The sequence below is a fragment of the Corvus moneduloides genome, chromosome 14, assembly GCF_009650955.1.
Source record: "Corvus moneduloides isolate bCorMon1 chromosome 14, bCorMon1.pri, whole genome shotgun sequence".
NCBI lineage: Eukaryota > Metazoa > Chordata > Aves > Passeriformes > Corvidae > Corvus > Corvus moneduloides.
This window is the reverse complement of record NC_045489.1, coordinates 19,520,488-19,545,194: the sequence shown is the minus strand read 5'-3', so window position 1 is coordinate 19,545,194 and position 24,707 is coordinate 19,520,488. Positions and strand designations below refer to the sequence as shown.

The following is a 24,707-nucleotide window of genomic DNA, read 5'->3' as shown; positions in this document are numbered from 1 at the left end:
GGGATACACAGAAGAGCCAGGCACGGAGCACCACACCCTTTTTTACAGAGTAACTTGATGCAGCAAGAGAGAAAAAAGGGAGGGAGATGCTGCCAAGCGATTCCCAGTGAAACTCTGGAATGGCTTTCAGCCAAATCCCCCCAAAAAACACGAAGGGAGCCATGCAGCTCCTACAGCTCTGCTTCCCAAAGCTGCCCCGGGATCTGGGAGAAAGCAAACCCACTTTGCAAAGCTCTTGGATCTGAAATCCCTGGTAGCAAAAATTTATTTCCATGACCGAAGACGAGGAGAAATTTATAAACTTATTCTAGCAACCATCCAAGGAAACAGTAAATATCCCATCACCCGGCAGCCACACATCCACGAGGGCTCTGCCACAGCCCTGCAGGGCACACATCACCTGTCCTGCCTCCTTCCCGACCCCTCCCGTGCCAGGGAATTCCGGGAAGTGGATCCAGCCGACCTCCAGCTCTAGTGTCCAACGTGATGAGGAGAAAAAACAAGCAGCACACTCATTTCAAAGCCCAACAAAGACACGGACAGTGTTAGATTCTCCTAAAAAGAAGTAGTCCCGATCCGTTCTTTCTCCCCCCAAAGCCCCAGTGCCTGGGATCAGCGCATGAGCAGGCTGTGCTTTGGTCCATCCACCCTCTCCAGCTTCTCAAAGTGTTTCCTGGCGTTCCGGATGTTGATCAGAGTGGCCGCGGAAGCTGCGACGGAAAAGGGACAGGGGAGATAAAAAGAAGTTAAAACGGGTGAGGATCACCACGTCCTCAGGGCTGCCTGTCTGCAAGGCCTGGGTGTGCCCTGGTGCTCCCCAGCCAGGCAAAATCCAGAGTGGGAGGGGCTGGCCAAAATTTAGTGGGGGAAGGTCTCGGAAAAATTTAATGGGGGATGGTCTGGGCAAGGTTTAATGTGAAATGCTCTGGGTAAAATTTAATGAGGGAAGACCTGGGCAAAATTTGATCTGGGATGGCCTGGGCAAAATTTAATGTAGGAAGGTCTGGGTAAAATTTGACCTGGGATAGTCTGGGCAAGATTTAATGTGGGATGGTCAGGGCTGTTGGCTGATCCCAGGAAAAAAGGAAAAGCCTCTCCCAGGGAGAACTGCTCATCCCACAGCTGCTCCCCAGCCCAGCAATGCCTCACTACCAGGGATCCCACACTGTCCCAAATTCCCTAAGTGAGGAGGGCAGAGCAACCACAGCAGCAGGCCCGAGGAGTCCTGGGCAGTGCCCCTGGAGCCCCTCAGCTCCCAGCAGGAATTCCAAGAGCTGCGTAAACAGGGAACTGCTCCCAGGGGCTGCGGGCTGGCACTGCTGCAGCTCCTCCTTGGGATAAATAGATGCTGCTAAAATTAGAGCCTGTCCACTAGAGACAGCCCAGGCAGCCAGAGCAACACCCAGACATGAGCCAGCCCTGCTTCCTCCCCAAAAAGCACCGGGGCTGCCAGCTCCCAACTGCCCAAAATAGGTTTTAGGCACGACCTGCTCAGCCAGGTCTGCTTTGGTGGTTTCCTGGGACAGCAGCAGCAGCTCAGCTGTGCCACCACCTCTGCAGGGTCCTGCTCACCTCAATCCCTCTCTCTTCATTACAATCAGTTCTGTAATTAACAACTCAATTTCCAACAGTTTAAACTGGACTAATTTCACCTTTTTAAAGGTTTTTCTTGGGTTTTTTTTGTCCCAAACTGGTTTCTCTTGGCTCTGACATGACCACCATCACATGACCTCCCCACCCTGCTCGCACTCAATCCCTCTCTCTTAATTAAAATCACTTCTGAAATTAACAACTCATTTCCCAACGGTTTAAACTGGACTAATTTCACCTTTTTTTTGATTTTTTTCTTTGTGGGTTTTTGGGATTGGTTTTGGCCCAAACAGGTTTCTCTGACTTACGTATGGAGGGGTCTGACATGACCACCATCACATATGTGTTGGATGTGAAGATGTCAATGAAAGCAGCAAAGTTGGAGTTCCTGACCTCCATGCTCTGGAAAGAAGCTGCCAGCTTACTGAAAAACAAGGAAATCAAAGGGAAAAAAAAACAGTGAATGAAGAGCTTTTGTGCCCACATGGCCAAAATATCCCTGATCCGAGCTGCTGGGAACATGGAGGAGCTGGAATTCCCACTTGGCAAGGTGTGGTTACAGCAGGGCTTCGGCTGGGCTTGGTTTTAGAGACAAAATTCCTCAGTTTTGGGCCAAATGAGAACAATATCAGCTGATTTGTGCATTGCATGAAGGAAATTCCAGACACAACCCCACTGACCAGGCCTGCTCCCCGTGGATACCAGGGCTCAGCCATTCCCAGCTGGACACTCTGGATGAGCAGCAGAAATAAGCGTAAAATGGGAATATCTGGAAACATCTGGACATCTCTAAACCACCCAGAAACTTCTCCATCCTCTCCAGCTCCACACAGCCCCAGTGTTAACCTGACTGTGGAGCCTGGGGGCTGTGCAAAGCCAAGCTTCCCACTTTTCCACTGGAAATGGGGATAACAGTGTCTGCAAACCCCGTCCTCCCCAGCCAGCCCTCAGGGACAGGGCTGGAGCAGAGCTCTCCAGCTGACATTCCCAGGTTCCAAGATCAGTTCAGCCCTAGAATTCTTCTGCCTTGATCCAGGAGAAGGAGGGCTGGAATAAAACAGCACCAAAGCTCTCCCACCATCAGCAAAGGGGGAAGTTAATGGAAGAATTAACATTTAATGATTTGTGTTGCAGCAATTCCACCCTGGCATTCCAGCTGCTGAAGAGTCAAACTGGGATTCTCTGGAGAGCCCTCTGGAAAAAGCTGGGATAGCCCTGATCTCCCCAGCGCTGATGAGAGCAGCTCACCTGCAGCTCAGCTTGAACTGTTTGATGATGTTGCTGATCTTCTCAAACCTGTGCACGTCCCGCTGCTCCTTGCACTGATAGTGGGAAATCACCTGCAGAAGGGGCACAGCCAGTCAGGGATCCCAGCACAGCCTTCCCAGCAGCAGTTCTGGGAATGGCTGGGCACCAGGGCAGGGATTCCCTTTTTTGGCTGATTGGATCTTGGGAAGTGTTTACAGCAGTTCTTGTGGGGCTCTCGTGGAGAAAGGAGACTCAGTGACAGGATCAGCACACAAAGATCTGCCAGGTGACACCACTGTCCCCCTGAGGGCTGAGAGCTCCACCTCAGCAGCCATTTAATCTTGATCCAAAAATGGATCAAGGGAAAAAAGGCATCCATCACCTCAGGAATGGGCCAAGTGCTGGGACAGCTTTTCCCTCCTAAGGTGCTGCTGGGACATTGCCCATCCTGCACAGGCAGTGATCCCAAAGCCAAATCAAGCTGATCCTCCCTAAGAAAAGCAGCTCAAAGGCAGCTGGGTCCTTAGGAATTCCCTCTCCACGACTCCAGTCAGAGCAGAGGGAGCTCAGAGCAGTTCTCTCCTCTCCCTCCCCCCGAGATCCAGCAGCCAGGAGCAGCCCTGAGTGCCTGGATGCCAACACCCAGAGAATCTGAAGGTTTTTAGGAATCCTTGAGAACATCTCCAGAAACATTTCCACCGTGCTGGTGGCCCCAGCCCTTCCCTCCTCAGCCATGTCCAGTGAGAGCTGCGTTTCCTGCACCAACAGCTCCATCCCCACTGCAAACCTAACAGGAATCTCTTAAAAACCTCAGGCCAGCTGCTTTGAACTCTTCAGAATCCCAGAATCAGCTCCCACTGGATGTGTCCGGAACCCTGGCACAGGGATGTGAAGCTCTGCTCTACCCAGGGAATCACATCTAACAGGTTTTTTAGGTTTCTTTTTCCCTTAACCACCTTAAACCCATCACTTTTAAACTTGCCCAATTATTCCCACAAGCACAGCTTTAGCCACATCCAAGGCTTGCAATTCCCAGTGTTCGATTTCCTTCCTGAACTTCCCAGATGAGGTTTTTTCACTACAATTTCAACATAATTTTGGAATGAGGTTTTCAGAGGAACATTTCCCAAAGAGAGTCACACAGGGAGATTTCCCTTCAAGAGAAGAGAATCCTGGGAATGTTTAAATATATGAAAAAAAGGGAGGAGTTTTTGAAGGAGTCACCACTGCACTTAAATTAAGCACAGAATTTTTGTAGCAACAGAATTTTTGTAGCAAAGATCATCCTTTTTCAGTTAAAAATGTCCTTGTAACAATCACACTGTCACACACCCCAAGGTGGAACTGTTTATTATCTCCAGAAGGTCAAAAAGCAGAACTTGCCAGGCATGGCAAGTGTTTGTTTCTGATAGTTGAAGGAGGAAGAAAAGTCGTGGCTCCTTTCCCAAATTCCCTCCATCATTTCCAAATCACCAGCAAGGAAAACACTCAGAAAAATTCAAATATTTCCTTCAGCTCAGCAGGAGTTTGGTGCCAAGTGTGAAGAGCCCAGCCCAGAAATCAGGAATATGGACAAGCACCAGGGGTGGTTTTATCCAGCACCTTTGCAGAGGGATTGGGAGCACAATACCCTGGAAAAGCATCACAATCCCATGGCTGATCCTCTATCCCTGCTCTGGATTTGCAGAACATCAAAAATCCAAAGAAATCAGGTGCAGCTCAAATGCCCCAGCAGGAGGAAGTGGAGAGGTTTGGTTTTGAAGCTACAAAAGGTTCCTGCCCTGCACAGAGAGGGATTCTCGGAGCAGTCCCACCACAATGGGGACATGAAACACAACCAGAGCCTGGAGGAGGAAACCCCAACCAAACCTCAGCTCAGCTGCTGCAGGGGGGGATTTTGGGATGGTCCCATGAGCCACGGGGTCCCAGCAGCTGCTTTCAGTGTCCCAAGGGCTGGATCAGGGCATTCTGCACCTCCCAACTTCCGTGGAATCCCACAGTGGGTTGGGGTGGAAGGACCTCAAAGCTCCCCCAGGTCCAACCCTGACACCTCCCACTGTCCCAGGCTGCTCCCAGCCCCAATGTCCAGCCTGGCCTTGGGCACTGCCAGGGATCCAGGGGCAGCCCCAGCTGCTCTGGGCACCCTGTGCCAGGGCCTGCCCACCCGCACAGGGAACAATTCCTTCCCAATCTCCCATCCAGCCCTGCCCTCTGGCACTGGGAAGCCATTCCCTGGGTCCTGTCCCTCCATGCCTTGTCCCCAGTCCCTCTCCAGCTCTCCTGGAGCCCCTTCAGGCCCTGGAAGGGGCTCTGAGCTCTCCCTGGAACCTTCCCTTCTCCAGGTGAACATTCCCAGCTCTCCCAGCCTGGCTCCAGAGTAGAGGGGAGGGAAAGGGAGGCTCCATCCAAGGAATCCATCCCAGGAACTCACCAGGAACGTGGCTCTCTCAAACAGCAGCACCTCGTCTGCCTCGATGATCTGAGCAAAGTTCCTCAGGTTCATCTCGAGCTGCTGCACGTTGGGGATCAGCTGATAGACAATGCTGGACCAGGCCTGCACGTGGAGACACAGAAAGGTCCCATTGACTCTTCCCTCCTCAGCCCCTCCTGATAAACATGCTCCCAAAGGGATTTTTGGCACTTCTGGCTGGCGACAGCCTGGGCAAGGCTGAGAAGCTTCTCCCCCCTCTGTGCCCAGGTCCCAGAGGGAGCCCAGAGCTGAGGAGACTCTTCCCTGCCTCAGGTTCTGCTCCACCAGGCAGAGAAACCCCAGTGCTGCTGAACAGGCTTAAATCATCCCTGGTTTTAGTTGGGAATGCTTCTGTCTCCTCCCGCTCGAGTTTCCAGAGAGTTTTAATCCTGAGCAAGGTCAGGGCGCAGATGGACACTTGGCAGCTCATCCCTGATCCAAACAAAGTTCCACCTTATCCCAACAGGCCAGGAACAAGTCCAGCAGGGACTGGGAGTGCTGGGATCAACATCTGCCCTCACCCAGACTCGGAGTTTCCAAGCTCAGCCTCCCCTCCCTGCCCAGCTGCTGCCCCAGGCGTGGAGCAGTGCTCAAGCTCATCCTTCCCGAGAGCCAGGGGATATTTGGGATGCCTGTCTGCCAAGTTCCTGATAGCTACCACACACTCCTGACTTTTTTATATTAATTGATTAAACCCAGGATTAATTTGGGTTTAATTTACACCCTCCAGAAGAAGCTGAACGTGGCCAATCACTGACAGACCAGCAGCAGCTACAGGGATCCTCCTCCTGCTCCTGTTCCAAGTGGGAAGGCAGGTCTGGAGAGGAAGCTACACCAACCTTGTAGAGTGTCTCATCCCAGATGGAAGTTCTAAAGCAAACGCATTCCAAGGGCCGGGAAAGGCGCTTCAAGTCTTCCTCACGCTCCTTAAAAATCTGGGAAACAAAGAGAGTTTGGGGTTGAGTGTAAATATTCCTGCCTGTGCTGTGGTTGTAGGAACTCAGCATTTTCCCACCTCCCTGTGACCTTTCAAAAGGCACCAAACACCTCTGAAAGGTTGATCCCCAGCTCTCCCAGGATGTTCAAGGGCTTAAGAGGATTTCTGGGAAGGCAGAGCAGGATCAATCCACAGAAACCATCTCCTGATTAACTGGGGAAGTGTCACCTCTTGGATTTCGGGGGTGTTTTAGCACAAAGCCTGGGCTGGACTGAAAGAAGCAGCTGAGCTGAAAACAACTGTCACTGTCACCCCCATCCAAACTGTGAGCAGGGGGCTGAAGCAGCTGGATTCCCTCCAGTTCTGCTCCCTCCCGGAGCCAAGGTGTGCTGGGAGCTCTGGAAGCAGGCAGGGAAGGCTTTTTTTATCCCTAAAAACCATCACTGCTGTTCTCCACTGGATTCTGGGATGCCACACTTTAAAAAAAGGCAGGAGAAGCTCTGAGAACATCTGAGAAAGCTTTCGAGGAACAGCCCTGAGGGGCTGCCTTTGAAGCGTGACCCACATGGCACAGGGGATGCTCCGTGTGGGAGCATTTCCATGGCAACTCCCAGCTCCTCACCAGATCCCGCTGGTCCTCCTGCACCAAGTCCATCTTGTGCACCAGGCAGAAGATCTTGGCATCGGGGGAGTTCTGGAGAATGGCCTCCAGGCAGGACTGGTAGTAGTGCATGTCCTTCTCCAGCTCCCTGCTCTCCACGTCGAACACGTAGATCAGCACCTCCACGTTGCGGAAGATGTTGTCCCTCTGGCTGGTGAAGTAGTTCTCCATGAAGGTGTCCTGGCTGAGGGAGCAGGGCAGGAAAACAGGGAGACTCCCGTTAGAGCCCGTGAGGTTTTTTCACTACAGTTTAGACACAGTTTCAGGATGAGGTTTTCAGAGGAACATTTCCCAAAGAGAGTCCCACCGGGAGATTTCCCTTCAAGAGAAGAGAGTTCCTGGGAATGTTTAACGAGATGAAAAAAAAAAAGGGAGGAGTTTTTGAAGGAGTCACTATTGCACTTAAATCGAGCACAGAATTTTTGTAGCAAAGATCATCCTTAGAGCAGCTCTTGCCTGGCACGCTGGGTTTGTGGGAAACTCCTCCTGCCGGGAAGGCAAGGCTGGGATTTGGAGCTGCACTCAGGAGGCCAGGCTGGAGCTGCATCCCCTGAGCATTCCCAAGGAAAGCTGGATGCTCCTGGAAAGCATCAGCCCCCCCATGAAGCTGAAGCTTCCCTCGTGTCCTGCTGCTCCTGGCCCCAGGCTGGCTTTAGGAGCTGTTTGTGAAACAGCAACAGGTGAAATGTGACCTAAAGCATCAGCTCAGCCTTAAATCCCAGGATTTAAAGCTCCTTTAACTCTGCCTGAATACGGCTGAGATGATCCAGAGGCCATGGAGCTGAGGAGGGGACAGCATTCCTTGAAAAAAGTTGCTTCCAGGAGCCATGGGATCAACGTCCAGAGTGGCCTCTCTGCACAAATCCCACCTGGATGGAGCTGGAGATGAGCAATTCCAGCACCTCAGGACAGCAGGAGAAGGGGCTTTCCCTGGCACACCTCATCCCTGGGGGAGGAGAATCCACTCTGCTCCATCCCCGATTCCCCACAGCCTCCCCCAGAGGTTGGAAAAGGACAGGAATCATCAGTACCTACCCTCCGCAGTCCCACAGGTTCAGCACCAGGTTTCCCAGGAATCTGACATGGGAATGCTCCACATCAACTGCAAAGAGACAGCAGGAGTTCACAGACTGCACCACACACCTGGGGCAGAGCTCGGGCAGCCAAAAATCATGGAAATCAGCAGAAAATCATGGAATGGTTCGGGCTAGAAGGGATTAAAGCCCTCATTCCAGCCCAGACATGGGCAAGGACACTTTCCACTATTCCAGGGTGCTCCAAGCCCTGTCCAGCCTGGCCTTGGATGGGCCATTCCTCACAAAGCAGCCCCAGTTTGTAAATCCCACCAAAACAGCATTTCCCAGAGGAATTCAGAGCCCATTGCTCTCCTTGGGAAGCACAATTCCCCTTCAAGCACACATTCCCTGATCCCAGGGATATTGAGGGATGACTCTGCAGGGCTTTAAGCCCTCCTTAACAAAAAAAAACCAGGAACACAGGGAATGCAAACTTCAGGAAGAGACCAAATTTATGGCAAAGAGGAAATTTACACCAATCCCTGACACTAAATCCTCACAGACCCTTCCCAGCGAGAAGCACCAGATCCCAACAACTCCTCCCCCTCTTCCAGAGGAATCCCTTCTTGCTCTTTCCCAACAAAGGCTTTGGAAAGGGAAAAAGGAAAGGCTCTCATTAAGCCCAGTGCATCATCCTGCCAAAACCACGGGGGCACTGCAGGATCCCTGTGCTGGAGACCCCTGGATACAGCAGGAGTGTTCCACCAGCACAGAGCAGGCTGACAGATTTAGCTACACCAAAGGCTGCTCCCTGATCCCCCCCAAAAAAAGGAGTTAAGGATAAAAGTTGAATAATAAAGCAGCAAAGTCCATCCCAGTGCTGCCTTTCCCTTCTCTCCACTTCCTGCCTGTCCCTGGCTGATCCCGGGAGTGAAGCTCCCAGTGAGGTGTGGCAGCTGGGAGGACCTGCAGGGCCACACCCGACCCAGGGATCGCTGCAGGGAACAGCCCCGCCCCTCTAATGAGAGGGTTGGAGCCCTGGGATCTGGGAATTCAGCCGGGAATTCCTTACTCGTGGCTCCCAGGCGCCGCGTGTCCCGGGCGATGTAGTTGGCAAAGATAATGGATCTCATGCTGGTCTTCCCAGACCCACTTTTACCCATCAGCAGCACCTGCAGAGAGGGAAAGAAGGAAAAATGAGTTCTCACAGAGCACCGAGTCCTTCCCAGCTCCCTCGAGCTGACATCTGACTGCCAAAGCTACTAAGCACAGGACTGGCACATTCCAGCTGGGAATGCACCAGGAGAGAGGCAAAGAGGAGCAGGTGGGAAGCAGGAGACACGTCCCAACCCTGCTGTCCATGGTCACTGGGCCGTGGTCATCCCAACCCCTGCTGTCCATGGTCACTGGGTCATGGTCATCCCAACCCTGCTGTCCATGGTCACTGGGCCCTGGTCATCCCAACCCCTGCTGTCCATGGTCACTGGGTCATGGTCATCCCAACCCCTGCTGTCCATGGTCACTGGGTCATGGTCATCCCAACCCTGCTGTCCATGGTCACTGGGCCCTGGTCATCCCAACCCCTGCTGTCCATGGTCACTGGGCCCTGGTCATCCCAACCCCTGCTGTCCATGGTCACTGGGTCATGGTCATCCCAACCCTGCTGTCCATGGTCACTGGGTCATGGTCATCCCAACCCCTGCTGTCCATGGTCACTGGGCCCTGGTCATCCCGTCCCCCTGCTGTCCATGGTCACTGGGTCATGGTCATCCCAACCCCTGCTGTCCATGGTCACTGGGCCCTGGTCATCCCGTCCCCCTGCTGTCCATGGTCACTGGGCCCTGGTCATCCCAACTCCTGCTGTCCATGGTCACTGGGCCCTGGTCATCCCGTCCCCCTGCTGTCCATAGTCAGATTGAACACTCTTCCCAAAAAACATGGACAGGACTTGGGAAGATCAGGAGCGGCCTCCCCATTCCCAGCTGCTCCCACCTGATGGCTCTGGTGGCACAAAGGGCTTTAAGGATGAGCAGCAGCTTTGTCTCAACCCTTGCAGACCAGAAACAACCCCTCACCCCCTGGTTTTCCACCCCAAACACTCTCTCCTCACCACAGGGTGGTTTGGGTTGGGAGGGACCTTAAAGATCTAATCCTGCTCTTCCCACAACTTGCTTGGTTTTCTTTTCCCCAAATGCCAGGGACATTTCCAGTACCAGGTGCCAGAAGACCAGAAGGAAAGGGAAAAGCAGATGAGACAGCCCAGGTCAGGGTCCCCAGAGCAGGGGAGACTCTTCATGGCTCCAGTGACTCCTCCCCAGAGGAGACACTTGGCTCCATGGTGTCCCATCCCTGCAGACCTCAGGGGAAAGGAGAGGCAGCCAAAACGGAGAGGGAATGCTGGGGGTTGGGATGAGGGGAGACAGTCACACCAGAGACAGTCACACCAGGCAAGGCTTTACATTGTGATCTAAAAATAAAAATTAAACAAAACAAACCCATCAGTGGCAGCCAGCACAGCCTTGCTCACAAAACCCAGCTGTTAAACAAGTCCCAGCTACAAAGCCAAATCCAGCTTTCGGCAGCAGCCAAAATGAGTCTCCCGTCCAGGAGGGATTTCAGGAGAACAGGCCAGTGAGCGCCTGCCCAGCCTCCCACCCTCACCCTGTGACAGCAGAGAGGAGCTGCCACAGCCTCGGGACAACACCAAGGCAGAATTCCCCGATCCTGCTTGCTCAGGTCATTCCTGCAGCAGCTCCGGGCTGGGAGCGCCCTGGCCAGAGGGAAGCTGCCCACAGGTTCCAGGGTTTGGCAACAAAATCCTGTTCCTGGCTGTTTCACATCCAGGCAGGCAGGAGAGGCCACCCCAGAAGGTGCCGTGCCCTGTCCTGTCCTGTCCCCTGAGCTGATCCCAGAGAACAGCCAAGCTCTTATTTCACAGCACCAGCACAAAATCCCAGGCAGAAACTCGATCCCACTCCGAGGCACGGCCCAAACCAGCCCCAATTCCCACAGTTTGGGCTGCAGAGGCCCTGCAGAGGGGTGAGACAGCAGCACCGAGGGCCAGGCAGGGAACCCAATCCCACCTCACCATGGAAGGGCAGCCAGATATTCCTTTAAAAGCTCTGGATACGCTCCTGCTGGGATACACCCACCCCTGCGATTCCCAGAGCTGCTGCTGTGTTAAATGTCATCCTCCCGGGAGCCCTGAGCGAATGCGGGGCTCCTGGGACACCTCGGGAGGGTGGCCCAGGGACAGGGACGGGCTTGGAGCAGATCCTCCTCCCTGAGCAGGGCATTTGCAGAGCGTTTCGCAGAGGGTTTTGCAACAGCCCCGGCAGCGCCCGGGGAACAGCAACTGCCGGGGAAGGCTCTGCACGAACCCAGCCCACGCCCAGGCCAGGATCAAACCCGGTTTTAACGCCGGGCACTTTCAGCAGAGGATGCAGCGCTGCCTCCGAGAGGCACCGGAGCCCCAGCCCGAGGGACGAATACAACAAACGGTGTTCATGGATGGGGATGGGGAAGGAAAGCACAGGATCCTCCTTCCCGTCCTTACCTTTTTCTTCATGGCTGTGCTTGGCATCACACACCTGCCGAGAGAAACCCACCTTGGATCGCTGCTTTCCTCCCAATCCCAATCCCGCCCCCGGCACTGGGGAAGCTCTGACACAGCCCCAGCTCCCCTCCCCCTGCTCCGGGCCATGGGGAACTCCCGCTGCGGCCGGGAAACCTCCGGCGTTCCCGAAATCACCCGGCCCGGGCGGGATCGCTGCGGCCGTGCCGGGAGTCCCCGCGCAGCCCCTTCCCCCGGGATGGCCCCGCAGCCCCCTTTCCTCTGGATTCCCCGCAGCCCCTTCTCCCGGGATGTCCTTCCGTTCTCCCGGGATTCCCCGGTATGGCCCCTTTCCCCGGTATGGCCCCGAAACCCTTTTCCCGGGACGCTCCGCAGCCCCTTCCCCGCGATCCCCCCGGGATGCTCCGCAGCCGCCCCCGGCCCCCGCGCCCCCCGGGCCGGGCCGCGCCCCGGTACCTCCGGCGGCGATGGGCGGCTCGGGGCCGGCTGGGGGGCGATGCCGGTGGGACCCCCGGTACGTCCGGCGGCCCGGGGGACGCTGCCGGTGCGACCCCGGTGGCTCGGGGAGGCTCGGGGGGGTGATGCCGATGTGAGCCCCGGCAGGCCGGGCGGCTCGGGACGGTCGGGGGGCGCTGCCGGCGCGGCTCGGGGGCGGGTGGCGGTGCCCCGGCCTGGCGGGGCAGGGGGGCGGCGGCGCGGGCCTGTCCCGGGCCTGTGGCGGTGCCCCCGTCCCGCCCCCCGCGCTCACGGGACCCAGCGCTCCGCCGCCGGTCACGTGAGCGCGCGCGCCCCGCCCGCCGCGCGCGCCCGCGCGCGTCCCCCGCCGTCACGTGATGCGGGCGCGGGGCGGCTGAAGCCCCCGGCCGCCATCTTGGATGAGGGCACGGCCTTTCTGGCAGGGCGGGGGCGTTTATGGCCGGGGTCCCGGTGAGTCCCGGGTATTCCCGGTGGCTCCCGGTGTTTCCCGGTGGCTCCCGCGGGGCGGCGGAGCGGGGCCCGACGGAGCCACCGCGGGGATCAGCGGGGCGGGGCGGCAGCATTTTGAGGTGCGCGGGAAGCGTTGCTTTCAGCGTCTCCCATATGGTCTAGCGGTTAGGATTCCTGGTTTTCACCCAGGCGGCCCGGGTTCGACTCCCGGTATGGGAAGCTTTCCTTTTTTCCTCCCGGATAGCTTCCCCGCCTTCATCTCTAGTTTTTCCGCACATTCTTCCTCAGAACTCCTCAGGGCCCTGTTTTTTTTGCATCTCTGTGGTACAGTTTCTCGGCGCCAGGAGCCTCCTGAAGCCGTAGGAAGCACTTTGCCACTGCAAACGCAGCCTCCCACCTGTTTGAACGCTCAAGTACATTGGAGCACAGAGCCCCCAGCTAATTACCATGCTGTTAATTGGCTTCTTCTCTAAGGCAAGCAAGAAAATTCATGCTTGTGTCCCACGGTGTGTTTTAAACCGCCCTGACTTGCTCAAGGCAAATTGGACTGTGCTGCAACTCCAGCAGCAAAAATCTGAAGATACGTACATAGAATCCATATATAAGATACAGACTTATACACGTGTGGAGCTCATTGCTGAAGGGATTCCTGGGAGCTCTCCCAAACCTGTGGGACTCTGAGATCTGCTGGGGTTTCCTGGTGCCAGATATCCTGGGAGCTCCTCGGAGCCAGAGCCACCAGCTCGGGTGTCCCCTCCCAGAGCCATCCATCACCTCCTGTGTCCCCTTAGAGCCATCACCTCTGGGTCCCTCCAGGGCTTTGTCACCCTGGGTGTCCCCTCCCAGAGCCATCCATCGCCTCCTGTGTCCCCTTAGAGCCATCACCTCTGGGTCCCTCCAGGGCTTTGTCACCCTGGGTGTCCCCCCTGAGTCCCATCACCGCTCTCAGAGCTTTGTCACCTCACGTGTCCCCCCTCAGAGTCTTGTCACCCCCTTCCAGAGCTCGGGCACCTCACGTATCCCCTCCATCCCTTGGCATCCGGCACGTTTCAGCTCCAAGGGAATTCCAGCCTGGCAGACCTTGAGCTATTTAATGGGTGGGAATGGCAGTGCTTGTCCCACAGGATTCCAGGTTTTCAAGCTTTTTTTCCCCTCATTCCTTAAGGATTTTAAAGCCAACATGGACATAAAAATGGGTTTAGATTTCTCCTTTAAAAACTGGGAAAGATGTGGGGAAAACACCCAGCCCCCCTTCCTTTTTGTATTTGATTTTTACAAATGTTTTCTCTTTGTATCTCAAACATCAGCATTCCTCGTCAGAGCCTGAACCCCAAACTGCAGACTTTTGTCTGACTCTGGGTATGTTCATTTTATATTCATGCAAAACACATCCCAGGAGCAGCTGTGACAGTGACTTTGTGTCCCCTAAAACTGTGCCAAGGTCCATGAGAATTTGGAGCCATTTCACCTCTTTGTTCCTCTTGCTGAACTCTCAGATATCCCAATTAAACAGAAAAAAAAATGCAAAGTCTAATTAGCTGTGAAGGGGGAAGAGAATAAAATGGTTTTTTCTCTCCCACCCCCCTTCCTTCTGGACCTCTCCTCTATTTTTAAAGCAGATTTTGGAAGAAAATGGTACAAAGAATATTCTGATAAAATTCATCTAATTCCCTGATGTTCTTGTAGGAGAGCAACTTGTCTCCAGTTTTGGAACTCAGTTTATAACTGAGCTGCACAATGACAACATTCAGTTGCTGCCAGCAGCTGCTCTGAGCTGTCCTTGTTCAGCAAGAGCCCTCTGCTCACAGATCCTCTACACTCAAGTCGTTCAATTTTGAAGTTTTATTTGGCCAAATTTTCACTTAACAACCCAAAAGCTGTAAAAAGTGCAGCTCGGGGGCTGTGCAGAGATAACCCCACACTCCAGGAGTGAAATGCAACCCCTGAACGAGCACTGAGCACTCCAAACTCTTTGTTTTTATGACTGTGGCAGACCACAAAGAGCTAAGAGAGGTGGAGCTCCACGCTTCCCTTGACACACCACCGTGGATTTGGGATTTAGGGCTGTTTGCACAGAGATAAAAAGATAAAGGCTTTCCCACCATCTTTAGCAGCAGCACAGGAAATCAGGCAGGAAGATTTGCTCACTCCCAAAAATATCCAGACTTTCCTAATTCAGCCCACAAGACAAAAATAGCTTCATCACCAGGTACTGTTTAATTGGCTTCAGTACTGCAGCCACTGCACTGAAACAAATCAGTGACCCTACAGAATCATCACTGTCAAGGAGAAAAAGGCCCAAACTGAGCTGCCAACACTCAAAGACCAAACATTTTGTGTACAAAAAGCAGCCTGGGGTTTGCTGCTCTCTGATAAAAGTTGTACTCAGGGCTCAGCAGATGTCAAGACTGTTGGGATTCCCTAGGAATATGTGCATGTCTCAGAGCTGTGCAGGGAGCTCAGGCTGACAGAAACTCCTCTGCTGCTCCACAGCCTCTGTAATCCCCTTTGCAGCCGTTTCGTGTCTCGTCTGCGGTAATTCCAAATGAGCGAGCAGCGTGTGCAGGGAAAAAGGAGGAAACCAGGGAATGATCAGAGGTGTCTGCACAGGAGGGAGCCTTGTCAGGGGGATCCTCCAGCTGCACACGGAGATTCCCCTTCTATTCCCAGCTCTGCTCGGAAAGCCGGGCACGCCTTTGCTGTCCGTCTCCCCAGCTCTGCTCAGCCCTAACCATCCTTGTTTCCTACAACATTCCTGTCTTATCTCCCGCTTTGAAGGCTACAGAATCCTTTCGAAAAGCTGTCAGGATTCCACAGGACAAGCGGAGCTTGCACGCAGAGCTGCTATTGAGCTTGTCGAGCTCTGCACGCCAACCGGGAGTGTCTGGTTTAACCCTCAGCGTGCATTCAGCACAATATTCACCCCGACTCAGGGGCAGGGCTGGAGATTCCTGCTCTCCATCCCGGCATGTGGGGGGAGTGTGACAGCAGCTGTCGGCCAGCAGCAGAACACGGCTCCAGCGATGCGGGGAAGCTCCTCCACGGATAAATCACAGCCTGGAGCAGCTCCTTCTCTTGACCACCTCCAACTCTTCCTTTGGAGAGGATGTGGGACAGGGTTTCTGCCCTTCTCCTGCTGCCTCCAGCTCCAGGACACGGACAGGATCGCAGCCGCCTCTCCCACATCCCTCAACCAGATCCAGCCTGGAACACTCACCCGGCACAAGCACAGCGCCAGCCTCTTCCACGGGGTGTCTCTCAACGGAGATTTTTCACCCACAACCGGAGACTCTTTCCTTTGACCCTCCTAAAGGCCACCAAAGACACCGCGTGGCCCCCGGGATCCCCCTGGCCCAAGTCCCGACCCCAAAAGCGCTCCCGGTTCCCGCGGCTCCTCAGCCCGGACCGAGGCCCCCTCACAGCCCCTGTGACGTCACCGCCGCGCCGCCGCCTGCCCTTGGTCGCTTCTGGCCCCGCGCCTGCGCACTGCGCGCCCGGAGCAGCGCTGCTCCCGCCGCTCCCGGTGCTCCCCGTGCCCGCGCTGTTCCCGCTGCTCCCGCCGCTCCCGGTGCTCCCCGTGCCCGCGGTGTTCCCGCCGCTCCCGGTGCTCCCCGTGCCCGCGGTGTTCCCGCCGCTCCCGGTGCTCCCCGTGCCCGCGCTGCTCCCGCCGCTCCCGGTGCTCCCCGTGCCCGCGCTGTTCCCGCTGCTCCCGCCGCTCCCCGTGCCCGCGCTGTTCCCGCTGCTCCCCGTGCCCGCGGTGTTCCCGCTGCTCCCGGTGCTCCCCGTGCCCGCGGTGTTCCCGCTGCTCCCGCCGCTCCCCGTGCCCGCGCTGTTCCCGGTGCTCCCCGTGCCCGCGGTATTCCCGCTGCTCCCGCCGCTCCCGGTGCTCCCCGTGCCCGCGGTGTTCCCGCTGCTCCCGCCGCTCCCGGTGCTCCCCGTGCCCGCGCTGTTCCCGCCGCTCCCGGTGCTCCCCGTGCCCGCGCTGCTCCCGCCGCTCCCGGTGCTCCCCGTGCCCGCGCTGTTCCCGCTGCTCCCGCCGCTCCCGGTGCTCCCCGTGCCCGCGGTGTTCCCGCTGCTCCCGCCGCTCCCGGTGCTCCCCGTGCCCGCGCTGCTCCCGCCGCTCCCGGTGCTCCCCGTGCCCGCGCTGTTCCCGCTGCTCCCGCCGCTCCCGGTGCTCCCCGTGCCCGCGCTGTTCCCGCTGCTCCCGCCGCTCCCGGTGCTCCCCGTGCCCGCGCTGTTCCCGCTGCTCCCGCCGCTCCCGGTGCTCCCCGTGCCCGCGCTGCTCCCGCTGCTCCCGCCGCTCCCGGTGCTCCCCGTGCCCGCGGTGTTCCCGCTGTTCCCGCCGCTCCCGGTGCTCCCCGTGCCCGCGCTGTTCCCGCCGCTCCCGCCGCTCCCGGTGCTCCCCGTGCCCGCGCTGTTCCCGCTGCTCCCGCCGCTCCCGGTGCTCCCCGTGCCCGCGGTATTCCCGCTGCTCCCGCCGCTCCCGGTGCTCCCCGTGCCCGCGGTGTTCCCGCTGTTCCCGCCGCTCCCGGTGCTCCCCGTGCCCGCGGTGTTCCCGCTGTTCCCGCCGCTCCCGGTGCTCCCCGTGCCCGCGGTGTTCCCGCTGCTCCCGCCGCTCCCCGTGCCCGCGCTGTTCCCGCTGCTCCCGGTGCTCCCCGTGCCCGCGGTGTTCCCGCTGCTCCCGGTGCTCCCCGTGCCCGCGGTGTTCCCGCTGCTCCCGCCGCTCCCGGTGCTCCCCGTGCCCGCGCTGTTCCCGCCGCTCCCGGTGCTCCCCGTGCCCGCGCTGTTCCCGCTGCTCCCGCCGCTCCCCGTGCCCGCGGTGTTCCCGCCGCTCCCGGTGCTCCCCGTGCCCGCGCTGTTCCCGCTGCTCCCGCCGCTCCCGGTGCTCCCCGTGCCCGCGGTGTTCCCGCCGCTCCCGGTGCTCCCCGTGCCCGCGCTGTTCCCGCTGCTCCCGCCGCTCCCGGTGCTCCCCGTGCCCGCGGTGTTCCCGCCGCTCCCGCTGCTCCCCGTGCCCGCGCTGTTCCCGCTGCTCCCCCCGCTCCCGGTGCTCCCCATGCCCGCGGTGTTCCCGGTGTTCCCGCCGCTCCCGGTGCTCCCCGTGCCCGCGGTGTTCCCGCTGCTCCCGCCGCTCCCGGTGCTCCCCGTGCCCGCGGTGTTCCCGCTGTTCCCGCCGCTCCCGGTGCTCCCCGTGCCCGCGCTGTTCCCGCCGCTCCCGCCGCTCCCGGTGCTCCCCGTGCCCGCGGTGTTCCCGCCGCTCCCGGTGCTCCCCGTGCCCGCGGTATTCCCGCTGTTCCCGCCGCTCCCGGTGCTCCCCGTGCCCGCGCTGTTCCCGCTGCTCCCGCCGCTCCCGGTGCTCCCCGTGCCCGCGGTGTTCCCGCCGCTCCCGGTGCTCCCCGTGCCCGCGGTGTTCCCGCTGCTCCCCCCGCTCCCGGTGCTCCCCGTGCCCGCGGTGTTCCCGCTGCTCCCCCCGCTCCCGGTGCTCCCCATGCCCGCGCTGTTCCCGCTGTTCCCCATGCCCGCGCTGTTCCCGTTGTTCCCGCCGCTTCCGCTCGGGCAGCGCAGCCCCTCCGTGTCTGAGGCGGCGCGGCAGCTCCTGCAGAGCTTCTTCCTTCTGCTGCCCGCGCTCATTCCCGGCTTGGAAAAATCCCTTCCCGGAGCCAGCGACCTCCTCCCCGGCCTGATCCCTGCTGCTTTTCCCGGAGACAGGAACGGAAATTGTCCATTTTTGCCGTTCACTGCTGGTTCACTGGTTTTTAGTGAAAAAAAACCTTTTTCAGTGAGTCCCCACGTGCTGCAGCGCTGGTTGTGTCCAATCCCACAGCCCAGAGCAGAGCAGTGGGACAGAGCTGAGGCAGGAACGCCCCGGAACATCCCAGGGCTGATTTAGTCTGGATTTTTTCCTCCTTCTGGAGGAGTTTCTGGGGGTATCAAGGGTCCCCTAAACTGCCTCCCTGCTCCATTATTTGATCCAGTTCATTTGGGATCACTCAGAAAATCCTGTTCCCCTCATGTCACCTGGCACCATTTGTTATCCTTGGTTCCATCTCTAGAGCAAACAGAAACTTCTAATTTAATTTAAATGAGATTCTATAACGTTTAAGCATCAATTTTTACCACCTGCTCTTCCCTTTTCCTCTTCCTCACTTTTTTCTTTCCCTTTCCCTCTTTTTTCTTTCTCTTTTTATTTTCATTTTTCTTTCTTCTATTTTTCTTTCTGTCTCTTTTTCTGTTTTTATTTTTGGGTTTAATTTTATTTTTATGTCTAATTTTTCCTTCCCTTTCCCTTTCTCTTTCCCACCTCTTTCTTTCCCTTCACATTCCCTTTCTCTTTCTCTTTTCCATCTCTTTCTTTCCCTGATTCCTGAATTTTTTTTGCCCCAGAATATTCATCCCAAGCCACGTGCACACACTGCAGATGTGAAGTGTATTTTTACTCCCAGCAAGCACTTGGGAATAAAAAAACCTCAGCCCCAAAGCTTGATGTCTAAACAGCAACACAGAAGTTCTAAACCAGCTGTCGAGAGAAACAAAACACAGCAAAAACAAAGCAGAAAGGGAGCAAAAACTTGTCACGCTGGCCGTGTTTCCGAGGGTGACAGGTTCTGCTGTGCTGGGAATGCAGCACCAAACACAAAAATCCTACTGCAACTCCTGGATCCCACAGCAGGAAGGACATGGAGATTCCCAGTGGGAATCAGGAATGCAGCACTCGGCTGTGCTGCCATCACTCCCTCAGGAATAGCCAGGTTTAGCTCATTCTGTCTGCCCAGAGAGGGGGGATTTGCTCCTGGATCCCCTGGAATGTTCCAGGCCAGGCTGGACACTGGGGCTGGGAGCAGCCCGGGACAGTGGGAGGTGTCCCTGCCCGTGGCAGCGCTGGCACTGGATGAGCTTTAAGGTCTTTCCAACCCCAAATCATTCTGTGAGTCTTAGAGCCCTGAAATTCTCATGACAGAGGTGGAACTGCAAGAGCTTAAGGTCCCTTCCCAAAGAAACCCCATTGCAGGACTCTGCAGCTTCTGGAGCCCTGGGTCCATGGAAATGCAGTTTCAGAGGAGCTCCGAGGAAATGGGCGTTTTGGGGAGAGCAGAGTGGCTGGAACAGAGGAACAGGAACGGTCTCCTCGAGCAAGCCCTTGTGTCTCAGAGAGCGGGATCGGCTCGCTCCTAACGCACCTGGTGACTCCCAGAGCAGGGAATGAAAACGCAGCCCTGGTCCGAAAGAAACCCTGCCCGGGAAGGCGGGCTGGGATTGGGAGCTGGCTGCGGGAGCTCGCTGTTAAAGGCGATCTTTTGGCTGTAAAGGTGCGCCTTTGTCTCTGTGCGAAGCACCCGGCCGTAGCGCCCTTTGTGCTGCTGTCTCCTGATTTCATTAAACTTTTATTAAACGGTCCCTTTTCTTCAACTTTCCTTCAAATTCTACAGAGCGAAGCTCGTTTTGGCAGCTGCGCGTGCGCGGATCCTTGCGCGTGCGCAGATGGCTGCGGGTGCGCGGATCAGTGCGCATGCGCGGGCGGGGACGCATCACAAATACTCCCACCTGGCGGATCACTCCGCGTGGGGACTCATCACCGCTGATCCCTCCGCGGGCAGGATCACAACACAAATAGTCCCTCCCGGCGGATCCCTCCGCGCGCAGGATCGCATCACAACTAGTCCCTCTGGCGGATCCCTCCGCGGGCGGGGGCCATTACCGCTAATACAAGGATTTATAAATTCAAAAGAACTCGTTAACACGGAAGAAAGCAAGTACGCTTTATGCTGGGTGGGAAACAGAGTCTGAGGGGATAAGAATTTTAAAGTTGTCCGAGACCCAAGGAAAGGAGCAAAGGGAAAGCAAGAAAGAGAAGGGCTGGGAGCCCCTGGCAGCATCGCCCCCTCCATTCCCGCCTGCCTCGCCCCAAGCCCAGGCTCCTGTGGCGCCGCTCGCAGCTGCAGCGCCGCTCCCGGAGCTCGCGGTCCCGCCTGTGCCGGCTCTCAGGCACCGCCCGCGGCTCCACCGCTTGTCCCGGCGGCGGCGGCTCCGCCGGTAGCCCCGCTGCTCCCGCCGACCCCGCCAGCCCCTGCGGCTCCAGCGGTAGCCCAGCCCCCCCTTACGGTGTCCCTGTGCCCATCCCTAGCCCGGCTCTTCGCTCCACACCAGCCCAGCCCCCCCTTACGGTGTCCCTGTGCCCGGCCCCAGCCCGGCTCTTCGCTCCACACCAGCCCAGCCCGCCGCTTTCGGTGTCCCTGTGCCCGGCCCCAGCCCGGCTCTCCGCTCCACACCAGCCCAGCCCGCCACTTTCGGTGTCCCTGTGCCCGGCCCTAGCCCGGCTCTCCGCTCCACACCAGCCCAGCCCCCCCTTACGGTGTCCCTGTGCCCGTCCCTAGCCCGGCTCTCCGCCCCACACCAGCCCAGCCCGCCGCTTTCGGTGTCCCTGTGCCCGTCCCCAGCCCGGCTCTCCGCTCCACAGCTCCCAGCCCGCCGCTTTCGGTGTCCCTGTGCCCGGCCCTAGCCCGGCTCTCCGCTCCACACCAGCCCAGCCCGCCGCTTTCGGTGTCCCTGTGCCCGTCCCCAGCCCCGCTCTCCGCTCCACACCAGCCCAGCCCGCCGCTTTTGGGGCCCGCCCCGGCTCCGGCCCCGGTCCCGATGTCCGCGGCCGTTCCAGCAGCCCCTGCCCCCGCTGCGTTCTCTGCCGCGGCTCCATTGAACCCGGCTTCGGCCCCGCGGGCCGCGCTGGGCCCGCCGGCAGCTCGGCCTCCTGTCGCCGTGGCTGCTGCGGACCCGTGCAGAGGCTCCACGCCAGCCTCTGGTACCGGCCCCAAGAGCTGGTGCCCTTGGCGGTGCCGGCAGCAGCCTCCGCCTTTGCTCCCCCGCTCCTGGAGGAATCGGCCTCCGAGAGGATTCCCACCTCCTACCCCCCCTGGAGGAATCGGCCTCCGAGAGGATTCCCACCTCCTACCCCCCCTCCCTCCCTCGCCTGCACCGTTCCCCTGGCAACGACCGCTTCTGCTGCTGCTCCTCTGAAAGGAGAAGCAAAACGCCAAAGTTCCATCTCGAGGAACGAGCCCTTGCAGAAGGAAATAATATCTGGAGACGGTTCTTCCAGATATGTACAAGGAAAAAGAACGTCAGGGTAGGCTTTAGTTGATGGGGGGACTATGCACACTGGAAGATTTAGCACACAAGAAGGGAAATACATCTACTGATTCAAGGTACGCTTTTGGAGGGGTGCACGCCTTTGGGAAAATCTGGGAAGAAAGGGGATTGCTTGGTTCAGAGGGAAAGGGGCTGATGCATGGGAGACTTGTTTTGGAGGTTTTAGAGGCATTGGGATTGCCTGAAGAGAGAGCTGTGGTACATAGGGGGGACAGCGGGGGGGATGGCCTCAGAGATGGGAGGAGGGAGTTTGGCAGATCGGGGGGGCTGAGGATGCTGCAGAGAATGGGATAAAAAGGGTTGTGTTAATTTTGACCTCGAAGAACGAAAAATTGGAGACTCCAAAATTCAGTGAAACAGAGGTAAAAGAACGAAGTAAGAATTCATCCCATTACTGGACATGCTGGCTGGGTTAAATGTAAATGTCTAGACTGATAAAATATTGCTATTGTAGTTCACAGAAACGACACTCTCCCTGTAAGAGATAGAAGGTCAGTAATGGAACTTTTACATGGTGGGTCCCCGAGAAACCATCTCTGTATTGGACTCAGGAAAAAACAAAGGAAAAGAATTGTAAGTACAGTAATAAGGTCAAACTCTTTCAATGCAATGATACAAACAAAAATCCTTATTTTGGGATCCCAGACATTTCAGAATTTTGGGAAAATATAAACCAACAAAAATTTGATTACTGGAGGGCACCAGATGGCCTATTTTGGATATGTGGAAAAAGGGCATAGGCAAAGCTCCCCTCTTGGTGGAAAGGGAGTTGTACCCTGGGAATCATACACCCAGGATTCTTTCTTTTACCCGAGCCAGATGGAGATCAACTAGGAATACCAGTGTCTGAGGATCTGAAAAGGAATAAAAGAGAATTGATTGGAGGATCTCAAAAATGGGGAGATGAGGGAGTGCCCGCTGAGCGCATAATTGAAACATATGGGCCAGCCACCTGGGCACAAGATGGGAGTTGGGGGTATGGAACCCCAATTTACATGCTGAATTGGATTATAAGACTCCAAGCAGTTGTAGAAATAATAACGAACCAAACTGGTCAGGCATTGGAATTACTAGCTAGCCAACAGAGCCAAACAAGAGCTGCGGTGTATCAGAATAGGTTGGCTTTAGACCATCTACTGGCTGAAGAAGGAGGAGTTTGTAGAAAATTTAATACATCAGATTGTTGTTTGAAGATAGATGACCATGGGGATGCCATCCTAGATCTAGCCAAAAATATCAGAAAAATAGCCCATGTACCGGTCCAAAAGTGGGAATCCGCACTAAAACTTAGCTGGTGGGATAATGTACTGGGAATAGAATGGTGGAAGAAGCGAGGCTTCTTCCTTTTATGTGCCACTGCAGGCTTGATATTTCTCCCCTGCCTGATCCCCTGTTTTATTTGATTAATGTCTATTACGGTCCAAGGCATGCAAATAGTACCAATGCCTGTGGAACCAAAATTGGCTACATGTGGAACGGCACAAAAGATCGTGGTGTTAAAGAAGCAAAATGATATCAAAGACCCCTTTGAAGAAGCAAGATTAATTTTTGAAAAAAATGAGCAAATAATAAAGGCTAGAAAACAACAAGGGATACTGCTCAAGCCAAATGATCTGTAAAAAAAGGAGAAGGGAGGTATTGTTATGAATGTACTGTGGTATTGGCTTTTCACATGTTCCATCATTGTGAGGAATGGATTGTGATGTTGGTTTTTTCGTGGTCCTTAATGGGAGAAAAGCTTTGCCTGGGTTCTGTAATGTAATGCTGTAGAATGTCTGCAGTTTGGGTGCTCAGTTTGGGAAGGATGCGGGGGCTCTTCACATTCATGGAAAATCTTGTCAGAAGAAAAGAACCCGAAAGCAGACGGAATGGAGCCAAGGAAAAAGACTGATAAGACGATGCTCAGCAACTCCAAAGAATTAATGAATGATGTATGATGGTGATGAATAAAAATAAGCGATGTACTTTTAAAGGAGATCTTTTGGCTGTAAAGGTGCGCCTTTGTCTCTGTGCGAAGCACCCGGCCGTAGCGCCCTTTGTGCTGCTGTCTCCTGATTCCCTTAAACTTTTATTAAACGGTCCCTTTTCTTCAACTTTCCTTCAAATTCTAGAGCGAAGCTCGTTTTGGCAGCTGCGCGTGCGCGGATCCTTGCGCGTGCGCAGATGGCTGCGGGTGCGCGGATCAGTGCGCATGCGCAGGCGGGGACGCATCACAAATAGTCCCTCCTGGCGGATCCCTCCGCGGGGGACGCATCACCGCTGATCCCTCCGCGGGAAGGGCCGCATCACAAATAGTCCCTCCTGACGGATCCCTCCGCGGGGGACGCATCACTGCTGATCCCTCCGCGGGGGACGCATCACTGCTGATCCCTCCGCGGGCAGGATCGCATCACAAATAGTCCCTCCTGGCGGATCACTCCGCCTGCGCATGCGCATAGCCGCTGATCCCTCCGCCGGCGGGCCGCAGCACCGCCGATCCCTCTGTTCTGAACGGGATTGTGATGTTGGCTTTTTGCACGTTCCATCATTGTTAGGAATGGATTGTGATGTTGGTTTTTTCATGTTCCTTAATGTGAGAGAAGCTTTGCCTGGGTTCTGTAATGTAACGCTGTAGAATGCCTGCAGTTTGGGTGTTCAGTTTGGGAAGGATGGGGAGGGGGGTCTTCGCATTCCTGGAAATTCTTATCCGAAGAAAAGAACCCGAAACCAGAGGGGATGGAGCCAAGGAAAAAGATAAGACTGATAAGATGATGCTCAGCAACTCCAAAGAATTAATGAATGATGCATGATGGTGATGAATAAAAATAAGCGATGTACTTTTAAAGCCGATCTTTTGGCTGTACAGGTGCGCCTTTGGCTCTCTGTGAAGCACCCGGCCGTAGCGCCCTTTGTGCTGCTGTCTCCTGATTGTCCCTTTTCTTAAACTTTCCTTCAAATTTTACAAAGAGTGAACCTCGTTTTTCACATTGGGCACTGATGCCTTAGGTTTTAACTTTCATATTTTTCAAATCCTGCACTGCTTGGTGTGTAACTCTGAAATTCCTTGGAGCCTGTTCACTTCTGCTCTCTCGTGCCAGGCAGACACAACAAAGCCTCTCCAGACCTGCTCTGCAAGGACACCCAGACCGTCCTAGGCCCAAAAAGTA

At 56.3% G+C, this 24,707-nt stretch overlaps 1 protein-coding gene, 2 long non-coding RNA genes and 1 other non-coding gene across 6 annotated transcripts; 2 read left to right on the top strand and 2 right to left on the bottom strand.

The window, feature by feature from the left end:
* Positions 1 to 235: 235 nt before the first annotated feature.
* Positions 236 to 12,158, bottom strand: LOC116451054 (ras-related GTP-binding protein A). 3 transcript variants are annotated; one of them, XM_032124178.1, is made up of 10 exons: positions 11,953 to 12,154; positions 11,479 to 11,512; positions 8,995 to 9,094; positions 7,942 to 8,008; positions 6,868 to 7,090; positions 6,148 to 6,243; positions 5,270 to 5,392; positions 2,839 to 2,930; positions 1,899 to 2,014; positions 236 to 710 (listed from the first exon to the last, which is right to left on the bottom strand). In XM_032124178.1, exons 2-10 carry the CDS (start codon positions 11,503 to 11,505, stop codon positions 613 to 615), a joined length of 942 nt encoding a protein of 313 aa, XP_031980069.1. In that variant the 5' UTR covers positions 11,506 to 11,512; positions 11,953 to 12,154; the 3' UTR covers positions 236 to 612. The 3 variants fall into 3 exon arrangements, with proteins under 3 accessions (XP_031980069.1, XP_031980070.1, XP_031980071.1); XM_032124179.1 differs by lacking the exons at positions 11,479 to 11,512; positions 11,953 to 12,154 and adding an exon at positions 11,011 to 11,115; XM_032124180.1 differs by lacking the exons at positions 236 to 710; positions 1,899 to 2,014; positions 2,839 to 2,930 and adding an exon at positions 4,174 to 4,469 and having other exon boundaries at positions 11,953 to 12,158.
* Positions 12,159 to 12,570: 412 nt separating this feature from the next.
* TRNAE-UUC lies at positions 12,571 to 12,642 on the top strand. Its single transcript has one exon. It is a non-coding gene; the product is annotated as a tRNA-Glu (tRNA).
* Positions 12,643 to 14,253: 1,611 nt separating this feature from the next.
* LOC116451133 lies at positions 14,254 to 15,994 on the bottom strand. The gene is made up of 2 exons (XR_004243107.1): positions 15,641 to 15,994; positions 14,254 to 15,518 (listed from the first exon to the last, which is right to left on the bottom strand). It is a non-coding gene; the product is annotated as an uncharacterized LOC116451133 (long non-coding RNA).
* A 5,534-nt stretch (positions 15,995 to 21,528) lies between these two features.
* LOC116451107 lies at positions 21,529 to 23,446 on the top strand. The gene is made up of 2 exons (XR_004243094.1): positions 21,529 to 21,617; positions 22,016 to 23,446. It is a non-coding gene; the product is annotated as an uncharacterized LOC116451107 (long non-coding RNA).
* Positions 23,447 to 24,707: the final 1,261 nt, after the last annotated feature.

Bases quoted from the DNA above. Each gene is read 5' to 3' on its own strand.
- LOC116451054 (XM_032124178.1), bottom strand. From the start codon at position 11,505: ATGCCAAGCACAGCCATGAAGAAAAAG. The intron at 8,009-8,994 runs GTAAGGAATTCC...GTCTCTTTGCAG, and splicing joins GCGGCGCCTGGGAGCCACGA to TTGATGTGGAGCATTCCCAT. The intron at 6,244-6,867 runs GTGAGGAGCTGG...TTTGTTTCCCAG, and splicing joins AGGAGGACCAGCGGGATCTG to ATTTTTAAGGAGCGTGAGGA.